The 23324-nt window shown below is 39.8% G+C and overlaps 1 protein-coding gene across 1 annotated transcript in view; it reads left to right on the forward strand.

Annotated features, from left to right (window-relative positions):
- Positions 1 to 10833, forward strand: part of ADGRA3 (adhesion G protein-coupled receptor A3) — a 57128-nt gene extending 46295 nt beyond the window's left edge. Inside the window, exons 15-19 of the mRNA XM_065699742.1 lie at positions 1795 to 1919; positions 2472 to 2595; positions 3563 to 3708; positions 8956 to 9051; positions 9250 to 10833. Of these exons, the coding sequence (XP_065555814.1) occupies positions 1795 to 1919; positions 2472 to 2595; positions 3563 to 3708; positions 8956 to 9051; positions 9250 to 10492 (1734 nt within the window). The 3' untranslated portion in view covers positions 10493 to 10833. The remainder of the gene's footprint in view (positions 1 to 1794; positions 1920 to 2471; positions 2596 to 3562; positions 3709 to 8955; positions 9052 to 9249) is intronic.
- The last annotated feature ends 12491 nt before the right edge of the window (positions 10834 to 23324 follow it).

Raw genomic sequence — 23324 nt, forward strand, 5'->3', positions numbered from 1 at the left:
TGGGGAGGGACTGTAGCAATAGAAGGGGCAGTGGGTTTAAACTTAAACAGGGGAAGTTAAACTTAATAAGGAAGAAGTTCTTTACCATGAGGGTGGTGAGACACTGGAGCAAGTTGCCCAAATAAGTGATAAATGCTCCATCGCTGGCGGTGTTCAAGGCCAGGTTAGACAGAGCCTTGGGTGACATGGTTTAGTGTGAGGGGTCCCTGCCCATGGCAGGGGGGTTGGAACTAGATTATCTTTAGGTCCTTTCAAACCCAAACCATTCCATGATTCTGTAAGTTGCTGTTCTTCAATACTCACTGACTGTGTGGCAATATATTTGCTCATGCTTGTAGCAGCAGTGAGTTCCTAGGGATCGCTGGCTGGATATCAACCAACCTATGGGTAGTGTTGAAATCATATGACACTGGCTGCCGGAGGCATAATATCTTATGATCTTTCCCGAAGTGTTTTTTCCAGGTGCCAAAGAAAACCAAGTATATAAAACTCAAACTGACAATCTGATTAAATTAGTTTGAAATGAGGTTGGTGAGTTAGTTAGGAATAACAAATCTATATTCTGATGAAAGAACAATTGAAGGAGTGGTGAAGAGACTGCTGACTCTAATTTAATTATAAGCCTCAAGAACTCTTCTTCTGTCCATGAAATTAGATTACCCATCTTAAACCATAACAACAGATTTTACATCACTGTGCTTTTTCTGAAAAGAAACTGAGGCTTCCTGCTAATTTTCTACCTTCCTTTATGATTGCCAAATTTGTTCTACTTTCCACTAGCACGCTTTTAAACTTCGCCAGCGCTAGAAGTCTTAGAGTGGCATACCCAGTTATAGGTGAGAGGAGTTTCTGTATCCTGTCTGTTCTGAAAAATTATTTTTCATAAACCAGGTTTGCCTAAGATTGGGGTTAGACCTCATAGCAGCCTTCCAGTATCTGAAGGGGGTCTACCAAGGATGTTGGAGAGGGACTTTTCATTAGGGACTGTAGTTATAGGAGAAAGGGGTAACAGGTGCAAAATTAAACAGGGAAAGTTCAGGTTAGGTATAAAGAAGAAATTCTTTACTGTGAGGGTGGTGAGGCACTGGAATGGGTTGCCCAAAGAAGTTATAAATGTTCCATCCGTGGCAGTGTTCAAGGCCAGGTTGGACAGAGCCTTGAGTGACATGGTCTAGTGCGAGGTGTCCCTGCCTATGGCGGTGGGGTTGGAACTGAATGATCGTAAGGTCCTTTGCAACCCGAACTATTCTATGATCAGTGGTAAAGCCTATTTTGTGCTGGAATGGACTGAAGGGTGTTTTTCTGTTTCTCTGTTTACTTCCCAGTGTCCATTACCATTATGGAAATGGAACTCTAGTAAATTGTAACTGCACCCAAATGGAAGTTTTTTTTCCTCTTGTTGTTAGTAAATGAAAAAGTCACCTCTTAAATGTCTGAAACACTTCCATGCATTAGCAGTCCAAGGGTATATTTCACGCTTATTCCTTGAGTCATATTTTGATGATTGGCTTCAGAAAACTTGAATTATGCTAAAGAGCTGTTGAATTCTGTTTGCGTTATCAGCTATCTGTTCTGGTCAAACAGTAATCATAAAATAACAGTCTGGTAGGAACATGTGGGTGTCATTTGGTCCAGTTACCTGCTCAAAGTTTGATCACCTTCAAAGTCGGATCGTATCGCATCATATTTCACCTAAAAGGTTCCTGTTGCTACCTGTGTTTCCTCTGCCATTCCCTTGCCCTCAGAAGAAGAACAGATATGGTGAACTAATATTAATTTTGTTGTTGTTGTCAGGACTTGACAGGAGCTGAATTATATACGCAGCCAGCTGATCTTCTGCATCCAGTAATTTATGCCACTGCCATGGTTTTGCTAATGTGTCTGTTGATGATCATAGTCAGTTATATATACCATCACAGGTATGAATCAGAACTTAACAGAAAAATTAGTTTCATGCATACTTTTTCTTTTTGATGGAAACATGATACGGTAATCTGCATTTGTTTGAGGTTTTTCCCTACGAAATTTGTTGATGCAAACTAACAGATAAGCAAGTAGCCATTTCATCTGTTCTTGAGTTTGACAGTTTAGCTCTCATAACCATGTATCTCTTTTTAATATTTTTAACCATGTGTTTCACTTTTGCTTCAGGATGAAAGAAGAGACCACTCAAGAATGTTGGTCGAATTTAACAAATTCTTTATTTGTTCAACTTTACATTTTTGTTGATGTGAAAGCTTGAAGGCTAAAATTTTTGAATCGGGCCTTAAATAGTTGTATAAAGCTAGTTAATAGGAGGTTGTTATAATTTCTTGTGATGAAGACCAGATTCTATTTGATTGCAAAGTATATGGTAGTCAAATGATCATTCATAGTAATTACAGCTTATTTTTCACAAGTGTATCTTGCTAGTTTATGAAAGACAATAATGTAGCTGTGTTTTACTTTGTCTAACTTGTTCATTTTAACAGTGTGATCAGGATCAGTGTGAAAAGCTGGCATATGCTAGTTAACCTGAGCTTTCATATTTTCCTGACATGCGTGATGTTTATTGGAGGCATAACTCAGACCAGGAATGCCAGCATTTGCCAAGCAGTAAGTAAACATGCAAACACTTGAAAAAACCCATTACTGATTTCATGCTCCTACATACGTATACACCTCTTCTTCTGCATGCAGAACAGTACAGTACAGGTGTATTATCAGAAGGCAAAATTTTAGACAAAAAATAGGGTGGGTTTTTTTAAGATTTCTCTGTATTTTCAATCAGCCATGGCAGTAAAACTAGTTTCTTACTTGAAAACTGGAATTTTTTTTTTTTTTCCTAAAATGCAGTCACAAAACCCAAGTTTTACTGATTAGTTTTATTTTTGAGACTAACTTACTATGAAATTATCATATATAGGCCTTTATGTGGCCTTTTCTGACTATGTGAAAACTGATTTCCACAGGTATTAAAGTAATTACTTCGAGTTGCTTGGTAGTATACCCTAAAGGGAGGGAGAGAGAATTATTTAAAGTAGAGACCCATGCTTTCGCTAGACAAACATCACTATCTTTATTGAGACTCATCATTTATAGTGACTTGTTCTTCTGAGACTTGGCCATCTTTAATTCAGTTGCAGTGTTTCAGTATAATGACAGTTCCCACTTTGGAATTATATCAGTGAAATTTCTTTTAATGTTTTTGTTTGGTTTGGTTTGGGTTTTTTTCATGCAGTGATTCATAGGAGTTTCTAATCCCTCACCATAATACTCCATAATCCTTTTTGGTTTTGGTTTGGTTTGGTTTTTTTTCCTCCATGTGTTACTAAGTTTTCCTTCCACTAGAGGCAGCTGCAGCTATGTAGCCTTTACAGACTCAGCTGATATGAAGATGGGTTTTTGAAACATACTTTATTTTTCACAATGAATTGTCATTTAGAACAGTCACAATAAGGGATTTTTTTCTTACCTTGAAATGAGCTTTTGAAAATTCAGGCTTTATGTGAGTTGTGCATTAAATGATTAATTTTTAACTTATTAAGGAAATGTTTTGTTTCATTTACATTTTTCTTCTCAGGTTGGGATAATTCTTCATTATTCCACTCTTGCGACAGTACTGTGGTTGGGAGTGACTTCTCGTAATATTTACAAGCAAGTAACCAAAAAAGCAAAAAGATGTCAAGATCCTGATGAGCCACCTCCTCCACCCAGACCAATGCTGAGGTGGGACTGTTTCTGCAACTCATTATTTCCCAGGTTGCTGAGCTTATATTCTGACCAGAGAATGTAACAGGTCATTGCTTCCTTTTCCTTCCAGAAGTTCCATAAAGTTCCTTCTAGATTTTTCTGTTCCTCAGCATTGTGTTAAAGAGGATGAGGTGAAGGACAGTTGGTCTTAGGCTATTGCTGTTACAGTTCTGTGTGTCTGATTTGTAAAATAAGAAATTGGTAGCTTTTCGGCATCATCAGTGGGGCTTTGATTAGCACTTCCCACGAAATTATCGGAGATAGCAACACTTCCCACAAAATTATCAGAGAAAAAAGAATGTGTAGAACTGCTATCACACAATTAACAATAAACACTGCAATTTAACTAAATAAAGTTTGTTTTTCCAAGGATACCTTAAAAATAATTTGAAAAATAGGTGTCACTCTTTACAAATGAAAAGTGTTCTTCGTGAAGCATTCCTCTTAAAAATTTTATTTCTGAAATCACCAAAATAGGACAAACTAATGATCTGTGAAATTCATCGTAGGTAAAGTATTTTTGATAGAAAAGAGTAACATACATTGTTCATGTAGCTTAGTGAGCCTCTGGGTGTTAATTAAGAACTGCTAAGCTGGAATCCTCCACAAGGTGGCAGAAGGCGATTAACTTTGATTAGTTATAGGCAAATATGTAGACAGCTTGATTTCCAAGTACAGAGACTGCAGAAAATCAAAAATGCTTTTCTGAATACCATAAAATTTGTATTATTACATGTAAGCATATAGAAAGATCTAATTGATAAGTTAAAAGGTAGAAGGTTAATATTCATGCCACTTTTAAGTGCTCTCTTTGCTTTCCTTAACTTTTACTAGTTTATTCTTTCAAGGAAGAGTCAATCTGTTGTATTCACTGTATCATGCCCATTGCCAACTGTGTGCCTTCTAGCAGGGTATTGAGTAGCCTTTATGACACCTATTGTGAGTTTTTTCTTTTTCATCCCTTATTTGTCATGGAGTTCTTGCTTTGGGAAATATTACAGTAATTACCAGCTTCACAGGCTCAGCTCTGCATAGACATAAACATGTACATACCATTTCAGATCTGGACAGCTTATCTGTGACAATGGCAGTGACCCTTGAGACAAGTATCAGATCAGAGCAACCAGGCTTCATATTCTTCAGATTTTTCTCAGTGTCCAACTTCTTTCAGATCAGGGATTTCCACAGTCAGAGTGATGTGTGGTGTTTTTGCATGGAACAGCCGTAGCAAGATTATTTTTGTTTGGTTTGGGTGTTTTTAAATTCAGTTGTCTTTTAAATTTATGATCAAAACAAAACTATCTGTGGTGACACAGGATAAAGTTTTGTGCAAGAACTGGTCACCCATTGTTATCAGGTCTCCTATTTCTTGAACTTGGAGGAACAAAACAACAGATTCTCTGCCTCCACACTGCTTATATTCCTCTTCTATATGCCTTTTCAGAATTACAAAAGGTATTTTGGACCATTAAAAATAAAAGCCCTGATTAATGTGTGTAAGTACACATTTTTCTACTTGGGTGCCTTATGTAAATTATTCTGCTCTGTGGTTTTGGGGTTTGAAGAAGTCCACCTTGCAGGTGGTAGATAGGCATGATCTTTACACTGATCTTCAGTTTCTGTAGGTATTTTCTTAAGGTGCACTTCATACCTGTTAGCTTCCTTCCACTCTAGCATAGACAAGCTTTTTTCTTTATTTTGGGAAATAAGACGGTTTTGCTGGTGGTGATTATAGTCATTCAGTGTTGATGGAACTTTGTCACAGGTCACAAACAAGGTGGAGGAAGACTTTGAAATAGGTCTGGTTTTCTTCAGAAAGCTGCTATAGACATTAAAGGGGAGTTGCTGTGGCTCAGTGTAGCCAAGTGGAGAAGATAGTGCAACAGCTGGCACCAGTTGGAATTTCTTAACTGGGAAAAATCTATGCCAACTAAATATTTTGCCTTGCCATGCCAGGCAAGAGAGTGTAAAAATAACCTGAGGTCCTCAGATGCCAATCACAAGAAGTAAATGGAGTTTGTCATGCAGAAATGGCATTTGTTCAGTGCACACAGAATCACAGAATCCCAAGGGTTGGAAGGGACCTCAAAAGATCACCTAGTCCAACCCCCCTGCAAGAGCAGGGTAACCTACAGTACATCACACAGGAACTTGTCCAGGCGGGCCTTGAATATCTCCAGTGTAGGAGACTCCACAACTCCCCTGGACAACCTGTTCCAGTGCTCTGTCACTCTTACAGTAAAGAAGTTCTTCCTGATGTTAACGTGGAACTTCCTATGCTCCAGTTTACACCCATTGCCCCTTGTCCTATCACTGGATATCACTGAAAAAAGCCTAGCTCCATCATCCTGACACCTACCCTTTACATATTTGTAAACATTGATGAGGTCACCCCTCAGTCTCCTCCAAGCTAAAGAGACCCAGCTCCCTCAGCCTCTCCTCATAAGGGAGATGTTCCACTCCCTTAATCATCTTTGTGGCTCTGCGCTGGACTCCTTCAAGCAATTCCCTGTCCTTCTTGAACAGAGGGGCCCAGAACTGGACGCAATATTCCAGATGCGGCCTCACCAAGGCTGAGTAGAGGGGGAGGAGAACCTCTCTTGACCTACTAACCACACCCTTTCTAATGCACCCTAAGATGCCATTTGCCTTCTTGGCCACAAGAGCACATTGCTGGCTCATGGTCATCCTCCTATCCACCAGGACCCTCAGGTCCCTTTCCCCTTCTACTTTCCAGCAGGTCAACCCCCAACCTGTACTGGTACATGGGGTTGTTCTTCCCCAGATGCAAGACTCTACACTTGCCCTTGTTAAATTTCATCAAGTTTCTCCCCGCCCAACTCTCCAGCCTGTCCAGGTCTCGCTGAATGGCAGCACAGTCCTCTGGTGTGTCAGCCACTCCTCCCAGTTTTGTGTCATCAGCGAACTTGCTGAGGGTGCACTCAGTTCCCTCATCCAGGTCATTGATGAAAATATTAAACGGCACCGGTCCCAGCACCGACCCCTGAGGAACTCCACTAGTCACAGACCTCCAGCTAGATTCTGCGCCATTGACCACAACTCTCTGCCTTCTTCCTTTCAACCAGTTCTCGATCCACCTCACTACTTGGTCGTTAAGCCCACACTTCCTCAGCTTATCTATGAGGATGCTGTGGGAGACAGTATCAAATGCCTTACTGAAATCAAGAAAAACTACATCTACCGCTCTACCATCATCCCTCCACCTACTCACTTCCTCATAGAAGGCTATAAGGTTGGTCATACATGACTTCCCCCTCATAAAACCATGTTGGCTGTTCTTAATGACCCCCTCATCCTTGATATGCCTAGTGATGGAGTCAAGAATAAGTTGTTCCATCACCCCAAACAGGACAGAAGGAAACGGTGTCAATTTTTCTTTTACGTAAAAGAACTGCTTTGTAAATTATCTTACTGAAGATCTTAATGGGGTACTTCATGTAAAGCATAAAATAAAATAACAATATAAATATTTGTATTACTATAATAAAAGTACTGGGTGAATGTTCTACTTAGGAATACGTTTTGCTATTTAATGGTTTGTTACCAGCATAACACCTCTTGTATACCCATATAATTGGATTTGTTTTTCTCTTTTTGATCTAATTTAAAGAAAAGTTTTATATCACACAGCATTCTACCTCCAAGTCATAGTATTACTGTATATCCTTTAGCATAGGATCATAGAATCACAGAGTAGTTTGGGTTGGAAAGGACCTTAAACATCATCTAGTTCCAACCCCTTGCCATGGGCAGGGACACCTTCCACTAGACCAGGTTTGCTCAAAGCCCCATCCAGTCTGGCCTTGCAGCATGTCTTCTGTATGTTTTTTGGTTGCTATTCTGTTCATAGAACTCCTTGTTGCTTAATAATTTTGGGTTGTAATTTGGACTCTTAGGAATTTCTGAAGACTTAAACTCAACAACACACAATTGCACAGGTTTTGTTTTTTCTCTTTGGTTTGTTTTGGGGTTTTTTTTTGGTGTTGGTATTTGGTGTCTTGGTTTGGTCCAAGACCAGTTGTAAATATGTTCCTTCAATACAGCAACCTGAATTACAGCTGCAAGCAATCCATATTGCTTCACTTTCCTACCAGTAACAACTTGCTTTGTGTAGGACCACCTACACCCGTCCATGTTTGAGTAGCAGCGCGTCATTGAGGCAATGATTTAGTTATTTTTAGTGAAGGAGGAGTAAAATCTGCCACAAAGATCTGTTTCACTTGGCCAGGTCCTGATTGCTGCATCAGGATATGGAATAAACCAATCACAATCTTTGATCTTGGTAGGATTCAGCAACTGAGTAATACATTTAGTGTACCTAGACTTCTAAGAAAAAGGATTTACGTGACTGTTGTTTTGTGTCTCAAGGGGGACAGTGGTAGCTCCTGGTGAATAATCTGGAACACAGTGGAAAGGTCCAGGATCATAGGAGTAGGTGTCTCCTGACGATAAACTAAACTATGAATCTGTATGTCACAGTAGTAGGTTTTACTGCATGTTCTGATCTGAATTTGGGCTGGATTAGCATAAGATCCAGGACAGAGTGCCATTAATTGGAGCAATTATCAATAATTGTTGATCTGCCACTAATGAATTCAATGTGAATTCATAGAAATTGGAATGAAAAGTAAGATATTCCAATAACAAATGCCCTCTTGCTTGTGAAGGCAGTGTTCATTAACACCACCACAGGAAAGCAGGAGGTATATGCTTTGAGATTGCAGGGTCTATTAAAACCAAATAAATAAGATGACCACCAACACCTCCACCCCCAGAAAACTCAAGGTACAAGACTTCTTGCAGCTGATCTTCTGAACATAGTGTCCATAATATGGGCAAGTTATCTCTGGAACAAGAGATTGCTATTTTCCTTCTAAGTTTCCATATTTTCTTCCAGCAGTTTACAGCTTCTGACTGCCAACTTTTGTTTCTTCCTTCTAACTGTACATACCTCTGTTTAGTGCCAGTGAGGGAGGTGAGAGAGAGGTGGTTTACCAGGGAGGAAAGAATTGTAGTGAGGAGGAGGAAAGAATTGCAGTGAGGAAGTCTTAGGAGAAAAGTCATATTGCCGAAGCCCAAACCTGTTTATTTTCTCAAAGAACTTGATGAGTTTCAGAATCCTGGAAAATTCTAATTTTCTTCATGCTGAATAAATTCCATTGCCATTAAGCAGCCGCTAATATACTGACTTTTACTTTTTAGGTTCTACCTTATTGGTGGAGGGATCCCTATCATAGTCTGTGGAATAACAGCAGCAGCAAACATCCGAAATTATGGCAGCAGACCTAATGCTCCTTAGTAAGTATCGTATAGCTAGGAGCTCTGTCATAAGATTTCATGGGTTTGCTTTTCTTAGTACTTGTTACCATTAATCCCGATTCTTCTAGAAAATGTAACATAGCCAAGACCATTTCAAAGTACCATTATGAACCGATAAAGCATAAGTGACTTGTGATAAGATGTTAATTTTGATTCTTCGGTTTGTTTCTTTTCCAGTTGCTGGATGACGTGGGAGCCTAGCTTAGGAGCATTTTATGGACCAGCTAGCTTTATAATTTTCATAAACTGTATGTATTTTCTGAGCATATTCATACAACTAAAACGTCACCCTGAACGTAAATACGAACTTAAGGAACCTGCTGAGGAGCAGCAGCGTCTGGCCACCAATGAACACGGAGAACTGGCTCATCAAGATTCACTGTCCGTGTCACTAGTTTCCACATCCGCTTTGGAGAACGAGCACAGTTTTCAGTCACAGTTGCTGGGAGTAGGCCTTACTTTGCTTTTATATGTTGCTCTGTGGATCTTCGGAGCTATGTCAGTTTCCCTGTACTATCCCATGGACCTGGTCTTCAGCTGTTTTTTTGGGGCAACGTGCTTAAGCTTCAGTGCCTTCCTTATGGTGCACCATTGCATTAACAGGGAAGATGTCAGGCATGCTTGGATAACAACTTGCTGCCCTGGAAGAAGTACATATTCAGTGCAAGTAAATGTGCAGCCATCCAGTTCCAGTGGAACCAATGGAGAAGCCCCTAAGTGCACTAACAGTAGTGCAGAATCTTCATGCACAAATAAAAGTGCATCAAGCCTAAAAAATTCTTCTCAAGGTTGTAAACTAACTAACTTGCAAGCTGCAGCAGCTCAGTGCCACCCTACTTCCCTGCCGTTGAACACAGGTCCTCAGCTTGATAACAGCCTCACTGAACATTCAGTGGATAATGATATCAAAATGCATGTAGCTCCCTTAGAGGTACAGTTCCGGACAAACGGGCACCAAAGTCGGCACCATAAGAACAGAAGCAAGGGGCATCGTGCTAGCAGGCTTGCCGTGTTGAGGGAATACGCGTATGATGTTCCCACAAGTGTGGAAGGAAGTGTGCAAAATGGCTTACCTAAAAGTCGTCAAAGCAACATTGAAGGGCATTCAAGGAGCCGAAGAGCCTACTTGGCATATAGAGAACGTCAGTATAACCAGTCCCAACAAGACAGCAGTGATGCTTGCAGTACGCTTCCAAAAAGTAGCAGAAACACTGAAAAAGCAATAGCTACCAACAACAAAAAAGATATTCTAAGGAAACCCATAGCGGTTGAACTTGAAAACCAACAAAAATCTTACGGCTTAAATTTAGCCATTCAGAATGGACCACTTAAAAGCAGTGGACAGGATGGACCCTTGCTTACTGCAGATGGTACTGGGAATATTAGAACTGGGTTATGGAAACATGAAACTACTGTGTAGCGGCATAATTCATTGAGGGATGAATCCATACGAACTGTGATTACACATTCCTTAAAGCTATTAACACTTTTGAAGACTGTTTACAAACTGTCGGTACTTTATGCAGGGAGGGAACAAAGATAATCTGCTGAGCAAGAGATTGTATGCTCTATTATCTTTGCTGTTTTTACACAGATGAACTCTTGATATTTTGTGACATTTTTTTGGAAGCATCAGTCTTGAGGGATGCAGAACACAACAACTTTGTACATTTTAATTTTTTACCTGTAACCCTGCAGATGTGTCCACAATACATTTCAAATTTGTATTTAAATGTATAATAAATAGTATTTTCCCCAGCAGCCCAGTGTTTCACTTATTTATTGGGTTTTTGAGGATTATTGCACTGAAGCATCATCTTGATCTTATTACTTCAGTGTTTGAAACTTAGGAATTTTAGTTACTAAAGACAATACTTGGCGACTGAAATAGGCGATGGAAATAGCTCAGTTACTTGCATAAGGCCTAGAATTTGTTTGAAAATGAAGCAATGTTTTAAAGATATTTTTAATATACAAGTAATTTGTTAATGCCAAAATAATTGTTTGCTACTTGTTTCATAAGTTACTTATATTTTCAGATGGCTGCAGCTCATTTTAAGGCATGTGTACAGAGTTTCAGTTTACTTGGTAATGGTTTTGGAATTTTGCCCTCATAAGTGATCTGCCTGGGATGTTTTTGTTAATTTGTTTTAATTCATAATTGAGAAGATTATGGATGTTCACAGACAATAGGTGCTAATTTGCAAAGGTCATCAGTAAGGACCAGTAAAAACTCAGTTGTAATGGTGGGGAAGAATGATAGCGCAAGGTGTTTTGGTAGGTGGTAATGAGTTTAATCTGTTAGGAGTAGGATCAGTGTGCAAAATCAGGGGCTTGAGGTTCGGTGTCTCTGTACAAGCTGACTCTTGTGGAGTGTTTTGAGTTGCAAGTTCACTTTTACTCACCTGTATGTGACAACTTGCAGAATAATCTTCTCCCATGCTATACAGCATCTGTGTCAAAACAGTTCCAGTAGCAGAGCTATGTTAATAAGGTTAGCAGTTTTTAAAAGCATGTGAATCCCAGCAGTTAGGAATAGCTAAAACATGTAATGTTTAAATTATCATCGTGAATCTTGAAAATTAAAGTTGTAGTTTAAACACAAATTTATAATAGTAGTATAATTACAAAAATGAGTGTCAAGGTCAAAAATTTTCATGTAAAATGAAATATTACAGAATTATTTTTTAAATTACAAGTATAGTTTTTTTATACTTGTTGACACCTTAATGTAAGCAAGATAGTATTTTGTGTCATCCTGCTGCAGTGACAAATTTGAGGTAGCAGTTGCAGGGAAATACATTGTCTGTTTCTGGTACTGATTCTTGTCTTGATAAAACCATATGTATTAAATAGCAAAACATATTTCTGTATAATCTAATACTGATAACTTTTAAACAACAAGTGGAGTTGGATTGTATGTACGTGGCTTCCTGGTTACTTCTTTTAGACTTGTCACTGTTGGATATTTTAGTTAAGTGTATCTGTTCGACTACAGATACAGGGCTAATTCTCAGTACTGAAATGATGTGTTAAATAATTTATAATGTGAGGACACAGGTATGTTTAGTTATTGCTTGCCAGGCTCACTGCACCCTCTACTGATCAGGTTGATGGTCTGAACTAATCTTGGATGCATTGTACAAACCTCTCCAGTAGTACAGTGTTAGGAATTGGGTTCTATTTCTGCTTCTTGTGAGTAATTACCATTTAAAAATTCCTCAAGCAACATTCTCACAAGTGGATGACGCAGTTTTGATTCTATTTTACTGCTTCAAGAGAGGTTACTTTTAGCTTGTAATTGACCTTACAGCTACTGTTTGGATAGGTGCAGGAAGGCATAATGTCAAAGTGCTGCAATCTCTGGTAATGCATTAAAAAACGTGTATGAAATACAAGTCGCTTTTGGATTAGGCATCTTTGAAGAAAGTGTCTTTTCTAACCAAAAAGGTAAGTTTTCCTGCTTTTGATGAGCATCTGAATACAAAATTCACACATGAAACATCATTGCTTGAACATACAATTAAGACATGAAGGTGCAAATGTTTTGGTTTTACTGAATGAAGAGCTCTCTATATTACTATTTGCTCATAGGTAAGGTGTTACCAGAATATCTAAAATGCTAACTTTTAAATTTATGTTTTAAATTTTTTACTTTACTCTATTTTGACCAGTTCATACTGTCCTGCTTGCCAAAGCTGTTTGTCTTATGTATTGTATTGGTGCTTTTTCACATCCCTGAGTGAACTGAAGGATTGGAGTTTTTTCAGTGTGTTTTGGCTGCTTTTTTTTTGGGGGGGGTGGTGTCATGTCAGTTTCTGTATCTGATAGGAATTAATAGCATAGACATCTGTGAGAAATACTGTTGTCCTTACAGTTCAAAGTTAATACACAAAGCATGAAGAAAGTTTCTAATTTAAACAAACACCCTGTGAATTTTTAATCCCTGCATTCAATGCCTAACTTTTTTGCATTGTAGAAATGATTTTTGTTTTAGTTTAAACTAGGTTTATACCTCCACCATTTCCACGATTGGTTGAGTATGGACACTTGGGGAGATGGAGGAGGAAATGAAATAGTGATATCTAGATGTTAGATGTAAAATTAGTTTTGTATACAATAGACAATCTTTGGAAACTTTTAGGTTGACAAGACTGTATGGCAGACTTTCATCTCTGTAATACTAGTCCACCGACACCACCTCACATCTGAAAAGGAAACATCTGAAGCATGCTCAAGTAGAGGTGAGGAAGGCAGCTGGATGCTGCTGTTCACCAGCCTGGCTGTTTCTTAAGGCCCTTGCAGAACTAGTGCTGCTGACTGGGCTCTTCTGCTGACTCCAGCCGTGGCTCTCCAACATATTACAAACCTTGAGTCAGGTGGGGGATGGCTCTGCAAAGTCAAAAGACAGTAGCTATAAGATCAGTGCAGAGATGGAACATGCCAACTTCCTTAAGCAAGCTTTACAGCCCGTTGAGTGCATGTCTAATGTGACTTTCATTTAGAAACCCAACCGACCTTCAGTTGCTGCAGCGATCTGAAATGAGAATGGAAGCACTTGATCAAAATGAAATCCCGAAATACACGATTTGAGTATACAAATGAAGCACTTAGCTGAATGTAGTATTTTCTCTGAAGTTGGCATCTACTCAGTATGATAGTGCTTATAAATCCTACATTCTTCAAGCTCTGCAGTGAAGTAGATGAGGCAAGACTTAATTTTAGTTTCCATTAGATAAAGATTCTTGAAATCTCATGCTTGATGCGTAAGTGCAGACTAGTCGAAGTTCGATGCATCTCTTCCAAGGGGACATCTCTGAAAAGCCTCAAATCCAATAATTAACTTGCATGAATGAAAGAGAATGCTAAATGTTAGAATAACATAAAAGATTAATTTCTTAAGTGGCTAGAGTTGCTTTGGAGAACATACTTTTCATTAAATGAGTAAAGATACAGTAGACAGAAACATTTATACAAAAGAAAAAATCAAGTGTAAATGTAAGTTTTCACTTGGAGGAGGAGTTCAGCCCCCTCGCAAAGCCTAAAGGGCCTGCTGTGAGGAGTTGCTGTAATTCTTGATATGATGATTGTTTCATATAAAACATACCTGATGTTTTCACTTCATCCACCCAAAGTTCTCTTTGCTATGATTTCTCTTTTTCTCCCAACATAGTCATGGAATGGTTTGCCCCAAACCCCCACCAGGGACAGGTGCACCAAGATGAAATGTTCTTCTTGCACCCTTTTTCCTAATCACTTACCTGTTATGAGTTAATACAATGTTAGATTGTTGGCTGCAGCCTCCAACACCGTTCTACATCATTAAGCTGTAGAGCAGCTTCCTGAATTGTTTGCAGCAATATCCCTTTAAATCATGGTGAGTACATAAGTCGTCTCAGACAGAGTCCAAATCTGAGCAGCAGAACACTGCAGTAGGCTGAGTCATGATTTCTTCTGTTAGCTGATGATGGATGCAACTAGCGAAATGGGAACTGGTAGGAAGGATGGGTTTCCTCCTAGGGGGAGGAGGCATCCCTGGTAACATCCAGAACTGCTGAGGAAGGTACTTGTAATAAATCCTCAGATGTAGTGTGCATCTAATCATTGACAGGCTTATCTAAAGGTGCTAGACATGCAACTTCCACAGGCTCTCATAGGAGCTGTAATACGAGAACTTGTCGACTGTGTTGACACAGAACACTTAACCAGGTCAGACCACAGTTTAATCTTCAACTCTAGTGGGCTGAAGTTGTACTGCTATTACAAATTTTCTTGTAAAACTGTACTTGAGTATAATCATAGCATGATAACTACATGGCAGATAGTGTTTGCAGGGGAGAAGACTTTGATGCCAAATGGGAAAGGATAGTTGAAAGGCCATGTTCTATGAAATACAGTTGTAGATGTAAAAATACCTCTTTGCAGGCCATTACAATCCAAAGATTTGATAAGCAGAAATGGGTGCAATCACTGGTGCCTCATTCCTTCCACCTGTAGATGATGAACAACCCAGCGGGTTGCTTTGGAATGCTACTGTGCTCGGGTGATGTACACAGTTGGCCAGTAACCCTCAACAGAAGGAGGATCAGGATGTGGGAGCCATCACCAGTTTGTCAGCACATCCCTGGGAATGACTGGCATTATCCTACCCTGTGCTGTAAGGCCATGTGTGTATCTCATGGCTGAAGTTTTCTCTCAACCATGTGGACAGTGCAAACTGGCTTTAAAAATGCCAGGAATAGAGTTAGAACAGCCTTATGTTACCAGCTTCAGAGAAATGCATCTTTCTATCTAAAACAGTCAGCTGCACAGTGATAACTGCAGGTGGAGTAAATAGTGTCAGCTGTTATGTCCAATACATGGCTCAGTAGCTTTCCTGTCACCTTCAGCAGCCAATGATGAAGTGACCCCTGTTGTGTCCATCTCTTTGACAGTGTATCATACTTTGAGATTTTTTCCTTGTCTGCCTGCTATGTAAGTGAGCTACCTGGCAAGTTTCATTCTTTAAACATATCAGCTCAACCAGTGTGATTTCCCTTCCCTGTGGCCACCTTATATTTAGTGCTCCTGGGTGCAAGAACAGGAAGGAAATACAGCTTAAGATTTGATCATTAGTTTTGTAATGAACTGTTGGATAAACTCGTGATAGAGGGAAGTTTGAGAAATGGGAGGAGAGTTTCCTAATCCTGTCCAGTATTTCTGATACAGGAGATGGGAAGTTTTAGTTCAGTGCTTGCCAGAAAAAAAAAACTACACAAAACAACAACAAAAAGACCCCAGCCCCACACAACGCCAAAAATACAAGCCAGACCTAAGCTAGCAAACCAAAAATCCTTCCTGGACAGAGAAAGCAAACAAGTTCCTCATGCAGATCCCAAAAGCAACAAGAGCAAAATTTAAATACTGCTTAATAGGTAAAAATGTGTTCACAGTGCAAAGATGAAGCTGCTTCTTCCTCTGAGGTGCCCTTAGATTGCCCAGTGTCTAGACATGGTGATAATACTGGAGATACATGGTGATAATTGCTGAGATCTGGTGGTGCTAATTCAGCACCCACTGGCCTATGTTTGAACCCTTTGTCTGAAAACAGGCAGGCAGACCCAAGAGTGTCAGGAAAAAGTAACTTGTAGTGAGGTTACATGCTAGAAATACCATGGCAATTAATGGCCAAAGCTGTCGGAGGGGTGATCTGTGTTCCCCGAACATCTTGTTGTAGAACAGTGTAATTACCACAGTCCTAGGGCTGGGGTAAAATTATTTCCTCCCTGCTGTCAAACAGCTTATACTCAACTTAAACAGGCACCTGATGGGGTTTTTTCAACCCTTCTCCCCGCTGAAGTTAACAGATAACAGCTGTTAACTCAGCAAGTTGGTAGCTCAGCTTGTCCAACACATATGGCGTGAGTATCTTTCCTCTCCTAACGGGTTCCATCTAATTATCTTGTTTCCCAAAATACTTTTTTCCTTAGTGATATGCACTGCAATAAGCAAAGCCCCAGAAAGCTCACCCCAAGTCCCCTGCACACCCTTACCCCCCCCCCCCCCCCCCCCCGGAATACTGCCTGCTGCTGCAGGGTCTTTTTTTTTAAGTGGGAAGCATTTTTTAAAGCTTTATTCAACATTATTGAAATTAAGGCAGACAATAAATCCCTGCAAGGCCAAAGGATTTCTTCCGTGAGACATGAACTGTTTACCTATGTAAAGACGATGAGCTCTGCGCTAGCATGATATCCTTGTTAGTCTGGATCAGAAATGCAAAAGGTTTCCTGAAGGTGTATCTGTGAGCTGCTATATTATTCCTGTTAATTTCCGTAGGGTTTCTGCTTGACAAGTATCACCTCAGTCTTCTCAAGAGAATGCTAAATCATCATTCCTAATGCACAGAAGAGCACTTAAGAAAATAAAAAGCCTACCCCTTTTCTTTCTCAGGGCACAAGACAGAGATTTTAAATTTATGCCCACCTGCCAGTGTAACTTAAACACAGCTGTTAAATACAGCTCTATTGAAAAACAGAAAAGAAGACGCATACAAACTTCTTCAGGGTATCAGGTTGATTTTGGTTGTTTTTTCCATCTGTGTCTGCTGAAAAGATCTAAGTTACTCTTGGAGTGTAGTTTACATTAAGGTGAGTTTTCAGTGTATTACAGAACACCTGTCTAGAACCACAAAGCTATAGGGAATGCCTCTTACTACTCTTGCCTTTCCCATTGCATGTTATCAAATCAGAAGCCGGGGTGCTATCAGGCCGGTGTTGGAGGTGAGCTGCTGGTACCTCGTGCATTGTGGTGATGAGGCCCTGACTCCTCATTTCCATGGATGCAGAATCTCAGTGAGTCGATGCTGTCACACTAGCTGTGATCAAGTCCAGCCATGGCCAGCAGAGCTACCTGCTAACTGTTAAGTCACTGCTCTCCCAGAGTACTGGACTGCATGAAAATCAGCAGGAAGAAAACACATGCTGCTTTCCAAAGCCTGACCTGCACAACTGCCCTCCTCGGCCTCACGTACACAGCTATGAGAAACAAGCTGGGTTTTTCACTCTGGAGAAGCTGTCCCTTGGAGAGCTGTTGCCGTAGCACAGCACTTGGCAGCTCTTAGCCTGCGGCAGAGTTAGACACAGACTTCATTTGAAATTATTTGACCTGTAGGCAATAAACATAAGGAAAAAATAAACAGTGTGTGTTGGTTATCAGTAAAATGACTTACAGAACATGGAAATTTGGTATCAATAAGGAATTGTTGCTCCATTATTTTATACCGTGAGCATAAGATGCCGAGTACTGTACTCCACCTGTTCCAACTCTCCTATTCTCATCCAGAAGGATAAGCTTCAGTGGCTGTGTGCAAAGGAAGGGAACTGCCTACAGCCCCGTGGGGAAGAAGCCAGCAGCTCTGCCTTTCCCCATACATTTCTGTGGGCTTTGAATGACAAGAGCTGTTCTCTGACCTAGGAGGGCAACTAAAAATACATGAAGTCAGGAGAGCTGGTACTCTACATACATCACTTTTGAAGAGCAAAGAATTGAGCCAAGAGTACTGGGAAAATGTTTAGTTCTTGTTGTACAGCCTTTGTTTCAAGGACGCTTGCTATTAAAACATATATATATTTAATAATGCAAATATTCCCTTTAAGAACAAATTAAAGTTTATGTTTTTAGTTTGACAAGTTTTGTGATGTTTCCTTTGGTCAAACTTAAATGATGTATACACTTTTCAGCAGCATTGCAACTGTATCTATTTGATAGTGGGGAGACAGAAATTCCCTTGAACTGTGCCTCGCTTGTGCAAAAGCAAGGAGGAAGCCAAGGAACATTAAAGGACAGACAAAATGAGAATGGGGACAGTAATGGAAGAAGAAAATGTGAAAGAAAAGATTTTTCCATTTATACCAGGACTCTGAGGGCTGGTAGGTACCAATAGGTGCTGCTTCTGCCTCCCGATCCTCCCACACTTCCAGGGAGGTTATGGCTGCAGAAATAACTTCAAGGGCCTGAAAGATCCCAAGAAGATTTGAGAAAGAAGAATAGAGGAGAAAAATTGTGAAGATGAAATTATAAATATAACGTTGCTAGGGCCGTGCACTGGTAATGGGCAATATAAAGGAAGGGGAACTATCACAAAGATACGGAAGGGACATAATAAATAAATGATCTGAAGTAACAATGTGAGCAATAGCAGGATGGGAAGAGGCAGTGCAAGCTTGTCACAATAGACAGTTTCAGTCACGGAGAGAGCGTTGCCATGGATTTCAATAGGGAGCAGACTTTCAAAGTTGCCTGCAGTCACATTAAAATGGAAAAAGTCCCCAAATAAGAGCACACTCAAGATTCATCTCCAGAAATGAAAGCCTACTTCAGTTATAGTGGTAGCAGAGAAAACAAAGAGCGCACTGCTGCTGCGATAAGGAACAGAAAATGCAGAAGACCGGTAGGTAATACTGCATTATAAATAAAGACTTTTTTATTATTTTCATTTTTTCTATCGTGCCTTAGAATTGTATAATTGCTTTCTGGTCCTTCTATTGCTATCGGCTCTATCTGTATTACCAGATAGATAGTAATAAAAATCAGAGCTTTCACTCAAAATCACAGTGTGCATAACATATTTTTGGTCTATAGCATCATTAACCAAGGTGTTAGTCTAACATTTTTTCTTACGAGAGAAGTTTAATCAAAGAACAGCAGGCTCTAATGTCAGCTCAGCAAAGCATTTTGACTCTTATGGCTAAATAGATCTGTAAGGCACAGGAGAAGTTAATGCAGAAAGCGATCCTTCTGAAGAGTTTATGTGCCAGTTTATTATAAACTGTAAATTGCTTTTGGAGATGAAAGATATTCTTCTCTGTTATTAACTATAACATAATGACACTTACTGATTCTGAAATAATTTCAAAGCTAGGGACAGGAATATGCTCATTTCAGTGCACCTCAGAACTCCTGAAAGAGTACAGTACCTAAGTATTCACCTTTCAATCTCAGAAGTATGTGGATGCAACAATAACCAAACCCTCGCCATAATACCCATGCTGTAACAAATTGAGTCTTCTGGATTCTTCATGGGCATTTTTACAAAACTGTAGCATTCATGAAGACTCTTTGTCTAAAATGGCAGAGAAACAGTCATAAAGGTACCAAGAAACACAAGGAAATCAGTGGAATTTAACCTACATGCATATATCTTACATAAGCTAGAAGAGGCAATTTTGAATTCCGATTAGTAATCTCCTATGTCTTGAGTCATCCTGCCAGTTTTCATGGGGTTAGTTGTTGATGAAGGTATTAGTTAAATGGCATCTCTTAACATCTGCAGTCAGACAATCACTGCAATTTTTACCACGTAAACTTTCACTATTAAGATACAAGAAATGTGTTATCAATCAACAGTATGTTGCCTAATGCAGGAAATCAGGTGGTTTTGAGTATTCGCTGAGTGAATAATACCAAACACCAATTTTGCAGCATCAGCTCATGAATGCAAAAGTTACGTTTATGTTCACCATACCCATTAGGTGAATTGTGACACTGTTATACATGTGATGATGGTAGTGGTGATGGTAGTAGCTCTGCTTAAAAGCCACTGAAAATCAAGATAGAAAATAAGTAAGGAAACAGAGCTAAGAGTGAAACATTAACCAGCCACCTATATCAAGGCAATGTTTGCTGGTTCTGTTGTTTGCCAAACTGAAGCTTTATTTACGACAAGAACAAAGAACAGAGATTTGGGTCTGGTCCAACAAAAGCCTGTGCTTGTTAATGTCAGAACTGAACCCAAATTCTCAGGATAATTCTACTCATTCTAGATTTTTTGCTAATTTCTTAGTATTTGCTGCAAATCAAAACAGGGGTTGCGTGTGCACAAGCATGTCTGTGGGTGGGTGTATAAAATGTATCAGCTTCACCCTCTTTCAAATATCCCCTGGTAGTTAATTAAAGAATGTAAAATTTCCTATGGATATTTTCAGAAGATCCCAGGTGATTTAGCAGCTAATAAATTACTTTCACAGAGATCACAGAGCTCTTTGCTTCTGACTCAAAATGCACACTGTAAAATCCCATCTCACATTCTTGCGTTTTGATTTTTGCTAAGAAGCCATCACAGGTTTATTTGCTTGCTGCTGCTTTCTGCTTTTTTATAAAATATGATTTACCACGTTGGCAAACCTTTTTTTTCCCCAGAAGATGGCTCCGAAGGCTATATTGCAGGGTGCACATTTTTCTATACTGCAGTGTAAAATCCTTTCATGTGTTATACATTGCAGGCAGCTGATTCAGAGGAATTTGCAGCCCACACGCAAATATTTCCTAAAGTCCTTGATTTTGCCCCAATAACCTTACTACAAAACCTATGGCCAATGACTCTGCCTGAATTGTGGGTAACCTCTGTGGCAATGGGAGCTCTGCTCTGCAGAATCACTTATTCAACTTATCTTTCCACTGCTGTAGTATTTTGTTGTTTTTATCATTATTACACATCTAGGATAATGATTAAACTATTCTCCAAGCAAATTAATATCATGCTCCTTCTGTTTGAGGAAGGAGCTGTCAGAACTCATCACAGACAAGTCCACCAATAAATTATAACTCCAAACCCTCTTTGTTATCTGTAAGTCAGGTGGCAATGGGCTGTTAGCTGCATGAGCAGGTTCAGTAGACTGACAAAGAACGAGACAAACCTTCAGAGTTTCTCCCTCTTGCCTCTTGCAATGGGCATGTTATGGTGGTACCCCTCCATAGGCAGCTAGTGCCTGATTTGGTATAACACTGTGCCGTTACAGCGTAGTGACTGAGGCCTCCTCATCAGATTGGGATTGGGACCAATTTACTGGAATAGACTGACCACCACAGTCATCTATAGAAATTCAGCAATACTTTTGTACAGTTAATATCACCACCTCATAAAAATCATGTTTTCTCTCCATGAGACCCATATGATTAGCAGCAGGAGGATATTCCATCTTTTTCTTCGCCATTGTCAATGCTCTCCACTTGCTCCCCAAGTTGTCCTCATCAGGAGGCATACCTGGTTCACTGGTGGTCTGTGCAGGAATATCCTCACAAAATTTGACACCTTTTGTGTGAGTTTCTTGTCTGGTTCCACAAGGATCTTACTCCTGCTACCTTCTGTTGGACAGCCCTTGGCACGCTGTACTAGGTATCAACTTATAATGACTCCATAGCACACTGGAAGCAGCTTCAGAACGCAGAATTGGGTATTTTCCTCATTGATCCCCTAGTTTTCCTGTCCCTCAGCTTTATTTATGCTATTAGTGCTTCTTTATATCCAAGGACCATTAAAGAAAATATAGTTTAATTACAGCCAATATTGGTTTTTCCCTGTTTCAAAGCTTGGAAGAGTCAGATTAATTTCAAATGCAGTCACTGGAACGTTAACCAAAAGTGTCCTTAGAAAACATTGTGTGAAACGCATATTAACTAACATATGAAGATAGACTTTAGTATGTGGTTTATATTGCTGGAAGTCATCTTCATGACCCCTTCAAAACTGTGGCTGATGATGAATCATGTGAATAAAGAACTAACACTTACTAATACTTTTAGCAAAATATTTGGGGGTTGATCTAATACCTATACATGATCGCAGGTTTTTTGCTATAAATGTCTTGAGTTCGTCCTGTAAAGCCAGCTGGATATATAATCTCTCAATTTAATTATTGAAACATGAAGAAGTCTGGAAGATAAATGGAAAGATTTGCAATTGTGCTGCTCTTGTAAAACTGGACAGGGTAATAAAAATGGCAATCCCGAGTAGTTTTATGAAATTCTTTTCAGTGTTGCAGAACGAAAGCATACTTTTATGATAGTGGTGAACTCTAAGTGAAAAGATATTAAAGTAGATCATAAAATCCTAGTAAATATTTAAAATGGGTTCTTCCAACTAGAGTTTGACTCAGAAGACAGCTGCTTTGAGGACTAGCATTTTAAAGAAGCAGACACAAGGAGTTACACTTACGAGGTTCATCCACATGACAAAATGGGTCACCTTGTGACCATAAAGTTGTCAGACTACTGAGGTACTTCCCAACCACAATGGTATGCCCATGTAATACGTGCTGGGCAGCACTGTTCAGAGATGCTGCCTGGGGACTACAACACAGGAGGCCCACATCAGCATGATTCTGAGCTGTGAAAGCACTCTTCTTTTCTGGAGGTGTGGAAGTAATGTTTAGGAGATGCCCTGTGGATATTTGTATCATGGAAATTGTATGCAAGCATCCAAAGCAGCTTTTCACTTAAGAGAGGTAAATACGTTAAATTCCCCTTATAATTTTCTGTATCATAAACCTCCCTACTTTTTAGAAAAGCAGGAGGAAAATAGATCCAACTGGGGCATTGTACTTTCAGATAAGTATCCACTTTACAGAATCATAGAATCATAAAATAGTTAGGGTTAGAAAGGATCATTCAGTTCCAACCCCACCCTGGCATGGGCAGGGACACCTCCCACTAGACCATGTCACTCAAGGCTCTGTCCAACCTGGCCTTGAACACCTCCAGAGACGGAGCACTCACAACCTCCCTGGGCAACCCATTCCAGTGCCTCACCACCCTTACAGTAAAGAATTTCCTCCTTATATCCAATCTAAACTTCCCCTGTTTAAGTTTTAACCCGTTACCCCTTGTCCTGTCACTACACTCCCTAATGAAGAGTCCCTTCCCAGCATCCCTATAGCCCCCCTTCAGGTACTGGAAGGCTGCTATGAGGTCTCCACGCAGCCTTCTCTTCTCCAGGC

This window comes from Lathamus discolor, chromosome 1 (genome assembly GCF_037157495.1).
Source record: "Lathamus discolor isolate bLatDis1 chromosome 1, bLatDis1.hap1, whole genome shotgun sequence".
Taxonomy (NCBI): Eukaryota; Metazoa; Chordata; class Aves; order Psittaciformes; family Psittacidae; genus Lathamus; species Lathamus discolor.